Source organism: Apteryx mantelli, chromosome 15, assembly GCF_036417845.1.
Source record: "Apteryx mantelli isolate bAptMan1 chromosome 15, bAptMan1.hap1, whole genome shotgun sequence".
NCBI lineage: Eukaryota > Metazoa > Chordata > Aves > Apterygiformes > Apterygidae > Apteryx > Apteryx mantelli.
The window spans coordinates 20599447-20612630 of NC_089992.1; the positions used below are offsets into that span (position 1 = coordinate 20599447).

The 13184-nt window shown below is 35.5% G+C and overlaps 1 protein-coding gene across 1 annotated transcript in view; it reads right to left on the minus strand.

Annotated features, from left to right (window-relative positions):
- VPS13C (vacuolar protein sorting 13 homolog C) overlaps nucleotides 1-13184 on the minus strand; it is a 105343-nt gene that overhangs the window by 54221 nt on the left and 37938 nt on the right. Inside the window, exons 25-37 of the mRNA XM_067305368.1 lie at nucleotides 12091-12230; nucleotides 11415-11568; nucleotides 10940-11016; nucleotides 10731-10790; nucleotides 8805-8958; nucleotides 7649-7765; nucleotides 6899-7002; nucleotides 5722-5889; nucleotides 4611-4915; nucleotides 4249-4396; nucleotides 3316-3424; nucleotides 2720-2850; nucleotides 639-795 (exon numbers count right to left, since the gene is read on the minus strand). Coding sequence (XP_067161469.1) covers nucleotides 639-795; nucleotides 2720-2850; nucleotides 3316-3424; nucleotides 4249-4396; nucleotides 4611-4915; nucleotides 5722-5889; nucleotides 6899-7002; nucleotides 7649-7765; nucleotides 8805-8958; nucleotides 10731-10790; nucleotides 10940-11016; nucleotides 11415-11568; nucleotides 12091-12230 — 1824 coding nt within the window. The remainder of the gene's footprint in view (nucleotides 1-638; nucleotides 796-2719; nucleotides 2851-3315; nucleotides 3425-4248; nucleotides 4397-4610; nucleotides 4916-5721; nucleotides 5890-6898; nucleotides 7003-7648; nucleotides 7766-8804; nucleotides 8959-10730; nucleotides 10791-10939; nucleotides 11017-11414; nucleotides 11569-12090; nucleotides 12231-13184) is intronic.

Here is a 13184-nt window from a genome sequence, read left to right on the forward strand (position 1 = left end):
TCATTTAGAAGCTGCAGATGAAGAATTATCTTGTGAAATGCTGCATTCACCTTTTTATTTAAACAAGTCAAAACAAAACTTAGTCATGAAAGAAGATTCAAGACTAAAAAGTTATTTACATTTCTACTGTTAGCTTTACACAAAATTTGATAAAATATTTCTCTATTTTAATAGATGGCTATGTATTAGTTACATATCAGTTATTAGTTATGTATCAGCTACCCTCACTTCAACATCACTTTGAATTATTACCTGACCTATCAAGGATGTATCTGTTGATTTTCCAGTGCTGCTGGAACTAGTAATAAAGCATATATGCAGAGCTCAAAGTTGCAGCAATTTAGTAACTGCTCAAAACACTCTGAACAGGTAGAATACTTCCCAGAATGGTCACTCTTACTCAAAGCAGGCAACTAACTCAAGTAAATTAGCTCAAGCTAACTCTTAGCAACTGGAGTAAAACTTGGTATCATGTAAAACAGATTTATTGAATCTAGAATGGCAGTGACACTAAGTTAACGTTGGACATAACCTCTCCCTCCCTCCTCCTGCTTTTTTAAAAGTTATTTCTAACTATGCCACCCCCTTGCTATAGAAGTTGATTGCACTCACTGTACTCAGTTATATAGAATACTTACCAGTTATTTCAAGGCACTTCATGGTAATTTTTTTCAGATATGCTGTTGCAGTCAAATCATGGTTTCTAATTCTGGTTTCAGTTCCAAGCTGTAGCACAGTTAGAATATGTAATGGATATCTCTCCTTCTGGACCTGCTTCATCAAGGTTATTACAACCTTGAATATGAAAACGGAAAGAAGTTCAGTAAGTTTAGTAAAGCTGTCCAGAAATTACAGCGTGCAGTTATAATTGGGAGTTATTTCCTCAACTATGCTTCAAAAGTAATTAGACTTGACTTTTTTTTTTAATACAAACAGGATCTAAAACTAAAATTTCTTAAAGATGATTTTTTTCCTCTATTCCTCTTAGCCAAGCAGTGAAGTAGAGCAATCACTTCTTAACTCCTACAACAACAAAACAAAAAACCTCAAGTCTGGTGATTTGACTAGAATTCCACTTTGTTGATTTAGCAACAAATCTCTACCTTCTGAATAGGATGCTACACAGTGCTATATACAGAGAGTTTGAATACGCAGAGAACAGTTACTAGAAATCATATTTGTCTGGAAGGAAGGGCAGTGGAGAATGGATATCAGCGTGAATAAATCTTTGGATAACTAACAAATATACAAATAACTTCTAACAGAGAAGATAAAAAGTGTTCCAACATTACACTTCTGCATAATTACAAAATTTCATGCCTTAGACTGACTAAAATTTTGAAAAAGGGAAAAACTTCTTTGTTTCTAAATGAATGTGAAAAATAAAGTAGAAGAACTAGATATAATTACTGTGAAAAATATCATTTCAATTATTTCATGAAGTAATTGTCTTACATTTCTTGGAACCAGAAATAGTGTTGTCAGACTAACAATTTACCACACAAAAAATTCAAAGAAATTTTACAATACTTTGTCTGCATCATTATATGGCAGATTCTTTGTATACTAATTAGCATTTTGTCATCTTAATAACCAGTATATGCAGCCCACAGACAATGTAGACTCTAGCTTATTAAGAATTTCAATGTGAGGTGTGTGTGTAACTTCATAGTAAATAATACATAAAATTATTAATAAGATATACTAAATAAGAAAAAAATTAGCACTACAGGCTAGCCTATAATATGCCTCATTCCTACCATCAAGACGTTCTTCACAGCCAAGAAAGCAGTTCCAAAAGAAACGGAAGCTGCCAGGGATACTGATGGTACTAGTTGGACAACTACTTGCCAATTGCTGACAAGGTACCCTGTCAGTAACAACTACAATTCTGCAAAACTTGTACCTTTTGCCCTGAAAAGGCCCCAAGCCTTGGATGTTACCAACTTTTGTAAGCTGTCTATACTTCATTTGGAATACAAATATTTCTAATGCCCTTAAACTAAGTTTTATTAGATGATTTCACAACTCTCAGAGTATGTTCTCCTTGTGGCTAGGGACAGGGGGAAGTTTCTAGTCTCCGAGGGGAACTCTCATACAGCAATAGCATCATTTTGGGTTTGCAGGTGGGTTTTTTGGTTTAAACAAAAAGAAACCCAGATTTACTACTGAACAAAAACATCTACAGAGATTTAGTGAAAGTAAAACTATGCACCAGAAGATCACAGTTACATAAAGCAAACTGCATGCATAAGCTGTTTGGTCAAGCCTATCAAAAAAAACCAACCAACCAAAAAGAACACACACATCATGCTGGGCTCTTCACATTTAAATACCACAGACATCCTCAAAGAAAGAAGATACTTGGGTAATTTCTTGTGCATAAATCTTTGTCACTTGATGGCTTGTGCATTTTCCCAGTATTTTGCTAGGAATAAAGGTGAGGTTCTAGGCATCTCTAAGGGAAAAAAAATCTAGTTCTTGCTTAATTTCACTGGTTTTGTTACTAAAAAGAATGTTATACAGTCTTATGACGGATTAAGGCTAGGTTAGTATAGAACATCTAAGAAAAACCTGTTTTGCCTTGTTCGATGAATACCCCCATCTTTAAAGGACTCCCTGAACAGATGGTTAAAATGGACTTTTTAGCCCATTTGTTCTGATAAACAGATGTGAGCGCTAGATTCAGTAACCATACATTTTTCAGGTGGATAAATACCTCTTTTATTTCAAAATTAAGCAGCATATTGATTACATCTTCATTTAATGTTCCTTTTCTCTTTTCAGACACTTTTTCTGGAACACTCTTATCTTGTGTCGAAACAGATTTCTCCATTTCTTTGATTTTACCTGCAGTATTCAAGAAGCAGGTTAGCTTCAAGATGCATTGCTACAGTTTCATTAGCACAAGAAACACATACAATTCCTTCATTCATTTAGATGGCTTAAAGTGGCCTGAGAAAAGCTAGTAGAATTTCTACAAACTGAGCTTTGAACTTGAGAGTAGGCAAAGGAAGCAGAAATGTGTGCTGGCAACAAATAGACACTGCCATCTGAATAACTTGCTACCTCCATGGCTCTTCAGTTAACCACATCACCAAATTCTGTCTTGCAATGTTTTCACTTTTCTGAAGCATAAGAGTAGGAACACCACCCTTGGGGGGGAAAAAAAAAAAAGCGGGGGGGGGGGAAGAGTTTTATCACTTGTGTGTCATACTGTCAAATCTAAGCTTGATTTTCAGGTAACAAATACTTTTCACTATCCCTGAAAGCTAACACACTTAACATTCAAGACAAACAAATTCCATCTCTGACCTTCCTTTTGCAGCACCGTTTTTGCATGACTCTGCTTTTCTTCTGCTTCACCAAGGTTTTCTGTCAACACTTTGAGAAAGACATTCAAATCCTCTTGACTTACAACAATCTACAAAACAGTAAACTGCAGTTCTCAGAAAAAGCTGTTTCTTAAACTGTTCACTACCTAGCATAGCAGAACAATGTTTTCTAGCAAGAAAAGGAGTGCTTATTTACAGTGATTTTGTCAGCAGCAACGTCACTTGAAGAATGTAGCATGAACAGCGAAATTCTTTTGACCATTTGAAGGTTACAACTTCTGCAACTGAAAAGGTATCAGTCTATACAGCAGCTTTTTGTTACAGTATCTACGCTTTTACAACTTCACTATAAATGACACACTAAATTATGGCATTTTATTTTCAGTTTTATAGAAATGTACCTGCTGTTTTATTTCAAAGTATATAAATTGTCACAAAAGGCAACTGCCTTGAACTCATTGAAGGGAGACAGGAAGTTATGAAGCTGGAGTTACCAAGGCAAATATTTGCATAGATCTGAATTCCTCTAAAGAGGATACCCCTTTTTAAAAAAGCACGGAAAATGACTTGCTTAGAGCAGCTGTGGAATTAACAATCATAATATTGATGCAAGCTGGTCCTGTTTTATGGCAGGAGATAAAAAAGACTCCTTGACATCCCCTGCAGTTTTCTCTTCTCTGCATCTCACAGTTTAATAAACATACCCAGGATTTTGGGGTGTTTTTATGACACTTTCAAATTTCTACATTTATATAGATAGATTAAACCTGTTGACATGACTGAAACACACTCAATAGCTGTTAACAGACCAGTAGCTTGTTCCACCTCTGCATCCAGGAAATAATATAAAGGTTAGTATTATATTCAGTATTATAAGGAGCTTCTCATCACCTTCTTTTTTTGCAAGACTTACATTCATTGTATCCAGATGTCCTGTGATCTCTACCACAGGTTTTTTGTAAAACCAAGCTGCAGCTAGATTTCGATTCACAGTCAGGCTCAAATTAATAGGATGAAGTATCTGAATGTCAGGATGTGACGGATCTGTCTCCATAGAAGCCCTAAAAAAGAAATGTTGGGGAAATGTCAAAAAAAAATTACAACTCATATTTTACATGGAGTTATATTTATTTGCCCTTAAGATAACAGGTTATTATTTTAACATGAAGTATTTGACTCTTCCACCAATAGGATTTCTAAACAAGTAGATTAACATCTTACAGAGTATTAATATTACCAATTAGTTAAGGTGTTATGTAGTAAAATGCACTTTACCTAGACAGTTTCAGCTGTGTCAGCTGCACATCCATTTTATCAATGACTGGAGGGAGCGAATTGCCTTCTGCAGACACCAAGCTAAACTGGTTCTGAACCTTGATCAAGCCAAGATCTATTACTATAGCATTAAGGGAAACTGAGGACTGAGGAATGACAATAACTGGTGCTTTCAAGTGAATGTCCATTGACAGTCGAAAACTCCTTTGAGCCAGGTCTTTTACACTTGTGGCAGCCTTTTCTGCAGCTTGGACTGTAGCAGCACTCAGTGCCTCCTTAGCTGTTTGAAAGTTGTTCAAAAAAGTCTGTAATAAATGGTTCAAGAAAAAGGAAAGATACAGCTGTAAACAGCTTTTTATTCTTAACTGTTCTCTCATTTTATAACAATCACCAAAATCAGTATCAAATTGGGCTTCCTGCTGTGTTAATTTTTCCTGGGAACAAAAACTGAATGCTGTCTGTCATGACCTCTATTAGTCCAAAAAAAAATGTGCTAACCAGATTCCACTCTTTTTTCTTTATTAGCTCAAGATCCCTTTATCTCATTAGCTTCTAGGGACCATGTAATTTTTAGAGTCTCTCCTTGCCGCCAGTGAATAATAATTCCTATTAAAGCCATTACCGAATGACAGGGAGCACACAAGCACTTTATAAAAAAAGCCAACTTTAGGATACCCGACAAAGGTAGAGACATTTACAGTGATTAGTTTGCATGTTTTTCCTTCTGCCCTCAAAGCATCTAACCTCACAGAAAGATCTGCCTCTGAAGTTAGCTCAGATGTTTGTGATGAACTTAATTTTTTGTAATGAACTTTTTTTTGTCATCTTTGGGGAGTGGGAATGCAAAAACAAAAATACATACCTAACTAGCAGCAAGCTTTTCCTTATTTCAGAAGAGGAGGGAGAAAAGCCACACCTTCTTGCACAGTGTTAGTTTTTAAAATTTAAATCAGTTAGAAAGCTTACTTTATCTGAGTTTACAGACAGTAGAGAAAATTAAGCCTATCCTTTTTCTTTTTGAAACTTCAGTTATCACTTGTATTAAGCATGCAAACAAGGAAGACTTATTCAAGAAAGCAGCACAAAAATACACAAAGAAAACAAATCTTACCAGAAGAGATATGAGAAATTTGTGAAGGTACACTATTTGAATACAGCCTACTTTCAAAGATACAGTACCATCCACTTTTGACATATCAGCATAGGCTTCTCCCTCAGTAGCATATGGATATAATGCCAGATTGAAGCTGAAAACTTCATCTCCTACTATAGATACTGCCTAGAAAGAGAGAAACAGAGTATCAAACTAATGCATGACAACTATTTTGCCATCAGCAGTTTCTAAAAAAAAGTTCTTAACATAAAAATAAAACAACCACACAAACCCTAGATATATTAGTGTATCAGACGTAAAAATTAGACATACAATCTTCTAACATGAAAATCATGCTTCAGCATGTATCTTATTTGGAAAGAAGTATTCACTTGAATTTTAAAACGGGGGGAAAAAAAGTCTCTTCAGTGATCACCTCTGACTGCAAGACACCACCCACAGCAATTTATCACTTCCTTGAAAATTCAAGGGAGATAAAGTATCTTCCTTATTCATACACTCAGCACAAGCCCAGAAATAAAATCTTTATTATGGAAAAGTTATTTTTTATTTTTTCAGTATTGAAATTCAAAGACTTCCATGAAAAAAGGCATATTGAGAAGAAGGAACTTAGAATTTTTTATAGTCTAGTGGTTGAAATATTTACAATTCAAGGCACATAAAAGAAACTTCATGTTCTCCATGCAAATTAGACCTTACCTACCATTGATAAAATCCATTAACTGGTACCTCCCTATATTTTCTTCCTTTTTGCTCCAATTAAATGAGAAAAACAACACATTTTGATAACATCAGAGTTTAGGGGTGCAGAGAAGCAACAGTTCAAGCCTACACATCAATACAGGCTGGGAATCACCCGGCTGAATAGCAGCCTTGCTGAAAAGAACCTGAAGGGAACAGGCAATGTGAAGTTGAGCATAAGGTAACAAGGCACGCTCAACGCACAGAAAGCAATCCACATACTTACTGGGCTACATAAGGAGGAGCACAGCAAGCAAGCAGAATGAAGTTATTATTTCCCTTCACTTCACCACCAGTAGAACTGCCCCCTAAAATACTGTGCCAAATGAAGTATTTTTAAAGAGTGGAATAAGATAATGAGCATTATATTTCACTTTTATAGACACAAAATTAACCGAGAGTGAAGTAAAAATTAAAACCTTGAGTTGAGTACCTTTTTATGAAGGGTCCTTGAATCAACATCTGTGACAATTATGTCTCTGAGCCGGGCAAAGAGTATGGTGCGACTTGGCTGAAGTAGAAGAGATGAGTCAAGACCTGCACGGTATAAAAAGAGAAATGGTAGCACTGCATGATAGAAATAGCACCTAATTTTGTGCAAATACGTTATATGACTTTCAGATAGATGTGTACAAGCAAGGTTTTATAAACTGTATTAAACATGCTTATATATTCATACTAAAAAGAGCTTTGGCAGCAATCAGAATTGTGGCCATGGCCAAATTTGTAAGTGAAACTTCCTCTCTCTCACTGAATTATTGATAGCCCCCAGGGTGAGGGGCAGACAGAACTAAGCAAACCCTAGGAGTTCAAAACCAAAAGGAAACAGCTCTAAAATATCCTAAATAACTCAGGTATGTTGAAAAAATATCCAAAACAGTACAACAGGAAAAGTTACCCATAATCATATTCATCTCCTTCAAAATATGAACCTAATTAAACAACTTAAGAATAAAACATTATGTTTTTCTAGCTGAAGGCCAATATATTATGACAGACAAGACAGACAGACTTGGGAAACAAAACAAAAAAACCAACAAAGCACAAGCCATTTTTGTCCAGAAAAAAAGGAAAATATCCAGAAGCTGAAGAATTTCACCTTAAATACCTTTTAGTTCAATTACTAGTACTTGCTTTGAAACTGAACTACAAGATCAGTTACTACTAACAAAAAATTTAATACCTTGTATCTTGATCTCTGCAATGTTCTTTTTTTCATCACAAATATTTAAACAGAAGGCATCCAGTTTGGCAAAAAGCTTGAAGTCAAAGACATCCTTATCCTTAGAAATTCTAGCTACTAGAAAAGAAAGGAAGAGAAAATTTAAAATCCTGAGAGCACCAGGTTGGCTGCTTTGATGTGGGTTTTTTGGCATTCAGATGACTCAGTATTGTTTCCTATAGTTTCTTTCATCACCATTAGCATGACAGAGTCTGTAATATTCCATCTCAAACTACATGCTCTTCTCTGAAGACAGCTTTATAGAGAGGAGTATAAAAAGTCTGCATTTGCTTATACCTCTACATTTGATACTACTCCCTTCTAGTGGTAATTCCCTATTCAGACCTTCCCCCTCCTCGGGCTGGGGAGAATAAGATGAAGTGAGACATCAACTGTCAAAAGCTATCTATGGAGAAAAGGCCAGAAGCCACCAGAAGCAATCAGTGGATGGTCTACATTTTCACTAACCAGAAGTAACAGAGTTAAATGTTAAGCCAAGAGCTTAAATGTTTACAGGTTTTGTTAAACTGTACCCAGCAGCTTTTCCTCTAGGCTGCAAAATCAAACCAAGTGATGCAAACTTAAGTGATTCAAATCATTCTTCACTAGGACACCTCACTTTCAGCTGGTCAGATGCTTCAGTTTCACACAATGTTAAAGGAAGTACAGCAGTTCCCTTTGGGCCAATTGTTTTGAGAGTTAAATTTTTGTTTCAGTGCTGCAGGAACAGCAAGATTTTCATTAGGCTGGCAAAGGACTCAGTTACTTCTTTGAAAGTACATTTAAATTGTCTAGTTCAATAACATGGCATAATTATCAAACTACTGTTTCTTTCCTTTATTTTACCATGAACACTAAGACCCATGCTGCTGTTTGAGTCCTCTAGGCCGGCAGAAATGTCATTTATTCGAATTCAAGCCTGAAAGAGCAATGAAATAAGAATAGAAAGCTCACTTGAAGACATCATTTATAACCAAAAACTTGGTTTCATTTATTACTTTTTGAAATCAATCCTCCAGCCTGTGAGAACCACTCTGTCACATGAGCTTTGATCCTCACCTCATCCTTCAAAGCTAGTAAGATTAGCACCAAGTTTTCCATAAAATATCAACTATACCTTTCTTTAATCTAGTGTCATCTTTTTGCTTTTCTTCATTAGTTGGTGCGTCTTTGCTACTTCCATTGCCTGATGGAGTAACAGCTGCTAGAAAACTGACAGCAGACATAAGGGCCTCTGTATGCAGCAGAAGGTTTAATGATGAGAAGGTTACCTGTTGCAAACATGACACTCCATATCACAAAAAAGTAATTTACAAGTAAAATAGTTAGACTGAGACTGAACGGCACCCGCTAAGCACAAGAATTTCTGAGAAACAGAAACTGCATGTTTTACCAGCAACAAGTCATCAAGAAAAAAAGCTCCCTGTACAGCAGAATAACACTAACCTTAGAAAATAAGTAAACCTGACAAAGATATAATGGCTGTAACTATTAAGTTATAATCTCTTCAGTACAAAAGCAAAATTATACAAAATGAAATTAAAATCATGAGAAGAGGGAAAACTGCTTATCTCTTAGATGACTAATTAGAAGAAGTACACCTAGAGTAAAGCAGCCTAATCTAAAACAGAATTCAATCTTCTCAAAGAGTATGCTCTGACAAAACCAGAGTCATTCTTGGATGCTCCTGCAATAATACAGAATTATGTAAAAGGATAAGTGACAGGTGGCTGCTGTGCAAATATTCAGTGAATTTGTTGAGAAATGCTTCTAACCTAAAAAAGTCCAGAAGTTGGATAAGTGCCTGCCTTTAGTTTAACAAAAGTTGTTATCCAGTTGAATGGGCTTAAAATTGGGAAAAGAAAGAGTTCAAACCCAATTCTTCCAGATGCAGAAGTCCTATTAAAGGCCTGCTGGGGAACACCTCATGATGAGGAGAAAGTTGAGTTTCTCTAACAGAGTTCTCCCATAGGGTTAACTCCAGCAACTCAGCATATATGTTCACCTCAATGGCACCAGAGTAAAACTGTTATACCTTGCTGGGACTGCAGGTACCTTTTTTGGCAGAAAGATTCCAGTATTAACTGGACTTCCTGATGAAGCCTGTCAATACTCTAAAACTATGAGGTGGCCAGTGGAGTATTTCAGAGTCTTCAGTACTACCATACCAAAAAAGGCCAGGCAAATTATCTTCCAGAAAGTTATAAAGTAAGTATCTCAAACTAAGTTATATTGATAAAGGGTGGGAGATACCTATCATAGAAAGAAGTATTTTCTTTCTAATCTTAGCATTGTTCCTCAAGGTAGGAAAATTGACAGCCCTTTGTAGTTTATTTGTGGAATTGCTCAAGATACTATTTTCTCTTGGAATGAAAACTCTGACATCAAAAACACACCATTAGCACCATAGTCAGAATTTAAGAAGTTAGGTATTTGCTGTTGAAAAACATATCCCTATACTGCAATAATTTATAAACGGTATTATATTCTTCTTCTAGAGTCCCTGATAGCAGTGATGGGAAGGAAAATGGAGTATCACAAGATGCTCCTGATTCACATTTCAGAGTGAAGAATTAAAATGTGCCCCTCCCCCAAAAAAATCACTCATAAATGAATTTAAACTTAGACTTTAGGCTCTTAGTAAATTTAGCCAACAGAGTGCTGATCACATAGTTCATACAAAACAGATAAATTGTCAGGAAAGAGAAAGACTTCCAGACCCACTACATTTTCCATAGTAGGCATTTGAACTACATGATCTCAAATGGATGAGGAAGATGATGCATTCTGTTGTTATTTGACTTTTATTCACATGAGCTAGCTACCCAACTTCTCTCCATCGTTAAGAAACAGATTAAAATACTGCTCCTGCATGTTAAAGTTGTATGACAAATTTTCAAGTGCTTTTTAATTCTTTTCCTCCTTGCTGCAAGAGGAGCAAAAAAAAAAAAAAAAAAAAAGACAAACAAGCCAAAAAGCCCCACTGATTCCCCCTTCTAAATAAACAAGTCAACAGAAAACAAGAAAAGCTACAGGCACTCACTTGAATCATCTGTTCAGTGTTGTTGAAAGCCGTCTGAAAGCTTGGACCACTTCTGTCAGCCTGAAAATAATGATTACCATGAAGGTTAACAGTAACTCAAACGAGCCACTGCACTCTCCAGAAGATACAATGAAACTACTCTGAAGAGTAGATTTAAGACTTTAGTGTATAAGAATTCTTTAAAAATAAACAAAACGCTTTATATATACCTTGATATATTCCACCTTCAGAAGGTCTAAGCCAGGTTTATCTGAAGAACTAATTAGATGAAGGGGTGTTTTTTTACCTGTAACATACCAAGAATTAGGCTGTCAAAGCACCAAAGAATTTGTGCCTCCAAGAAAGGGATTAGCTTTCTACATGGTGTTTTAGAGTATGTTGCACCACTGAATCTAAATCTCTTTGATTTTTCAGTCCAAAATGGCAAGCCTGTACCCATTCTGCATCCAAAGACTAAGCACTAATCTAGTTAATTATCCAGTAAGCATTAAGGTGTGAGGCTAAAACATATCATCTGTACCCATGGGACAATTGCTGCCAATGGAAAGTTGCATACTAAGTATTGTATCTGTAAAACTACAATTACATTTGGATTTTAGTGAGAACACAGACAGGACAGCCACACTTTCAGACTAACTAATAGATATAGATACACAGTATTATACTTCTTTCATTACTTTTTACCTCCAATATCATAGTAATCCAAGCTAATTTTCTTCAAGTAAGATACAGCTGCTAAATTATAGGTTCTGACTGTAGCTTCTGTCCCAAGATGCATTACATTAAACACAAGAATTGTTTCCTCAGTTTTCTTTTGCCTGGTGAGTTCTAACACAACCTAGATGAGCAAGAAATAAACAGTTATGCCATCTGGTATTCTCATCCCTCAAACCAAGAACAGAGAAGAAAAAATAAGGAGGGGGGTAGAAGACACAGAGAAAACACACCAAACAGTGCTAACATTAATGACTTGCTTGGTTTAATATATTTTTTTTTTTTTAATTAAGGTGTTAAGTATAAAAAAAATTTTTAATGTAGTGAATATCTGGCTGTGGAAGGGGGGAGAATTTTGTATCACAGAAATCTTTTGGGGTTTGCTCTTTTTAAATGACCTGTTTGGGCATTTATTTTGTTCTTCTACTGCAACACTTCTTTCAAATCATGATTTAGGGTATTCCTGATGGAAAATGATGGTACCAAAACAGGGGTTTTTTGATGAATATGTGTATTTTTTTTTTATTGGTGGCTATGTTTTGTGTGTCCAACTTGGAGAACACTGCTAATAGAATATGAGGTAATTTTTTTTAAAGTATTCCTTATGCAGAAGGTAAAAATAGAATTAAAAAAAAAAAAGACACACCTCTTTAATTTCAAACTTCAGTTGAAGATCTGTCAGCTCCTCTTTAACAAGTTCTTTATTTTTTATTTCTTCCCCTTTCATTGGAGACCTGTTAGTTGGTTCAGAACCTTCTCCAACATCAAAATATTCTTCTTCAGAGTCTACAGAACAGACGTGACCTCCTTCTTACTAACAAGGATTTTCCAGAAACAGGCACAAATCTCCTACCTTCTTTCCCATTCCAATATAACTTTAAACCAACTGATCAATTTAAACATAATCTGACAAAGTATACTTTTTAGATCTATACTGCTTTCTTAGCCATTGAATGAAAATGTGTAAGTGAAGAGGAGAAAAAGAAAATTAAATCCCTTATTAAGGAAAGCACTAGAGTTTAGCTGTATCATTAGTTAAAGAATCCATATAGAGAAGAATAGTTATAAGCAGTTATAATATCAATACATCAATTCATTTGCTATCCTAGTTCTGCATTTTTATACACAGGAAAACTTTGCTAGTGCAAAACACTCAAGGACAGTACCACCAGTGACGCTCAGAACAGTTTATTTCTACCATATGCTGGCTGCTTATGCAAGTACATATCCTTTAGACACGCTGCTGAACTTCCATGTGCCCACCCTTTTTGCCATAAGGCAAACACAATACAGAACAACTGAAGTATGTCCTACACAAACTCCTGAAGGGCAGCAGCAGATTAGTATCTGGCTAAATATATTTATTTAAATTAGTTCTGAAATAACAGGTTCCTCAATACTCTTCTCTGAAAGGTATCTCATGACATCTGGATAACTAAATTGGTATGCTGATAACTTCCTAATAAATTTGCTATTAACAGCTCACTCTACTTATGTTTAAGGCTGCTAATGCAGAAACTCCATAATATGAATTAATCCCCCCAAAATAGTGTGTTATCAAAAAAAGCAAATTCAGTATTTTGAGGTAACGTCAGCTCCTTAATCAAGTCTTCTTGTGCAATGGAAGTTAATCATACTCATCTCTACTGTCTCCATAACATGTTTTAAGATGAACATTAGCCAGAAAATTTTAGTTATTCCATAAATTATGACTTTCTACTTTTACAAACAAGTATCTGC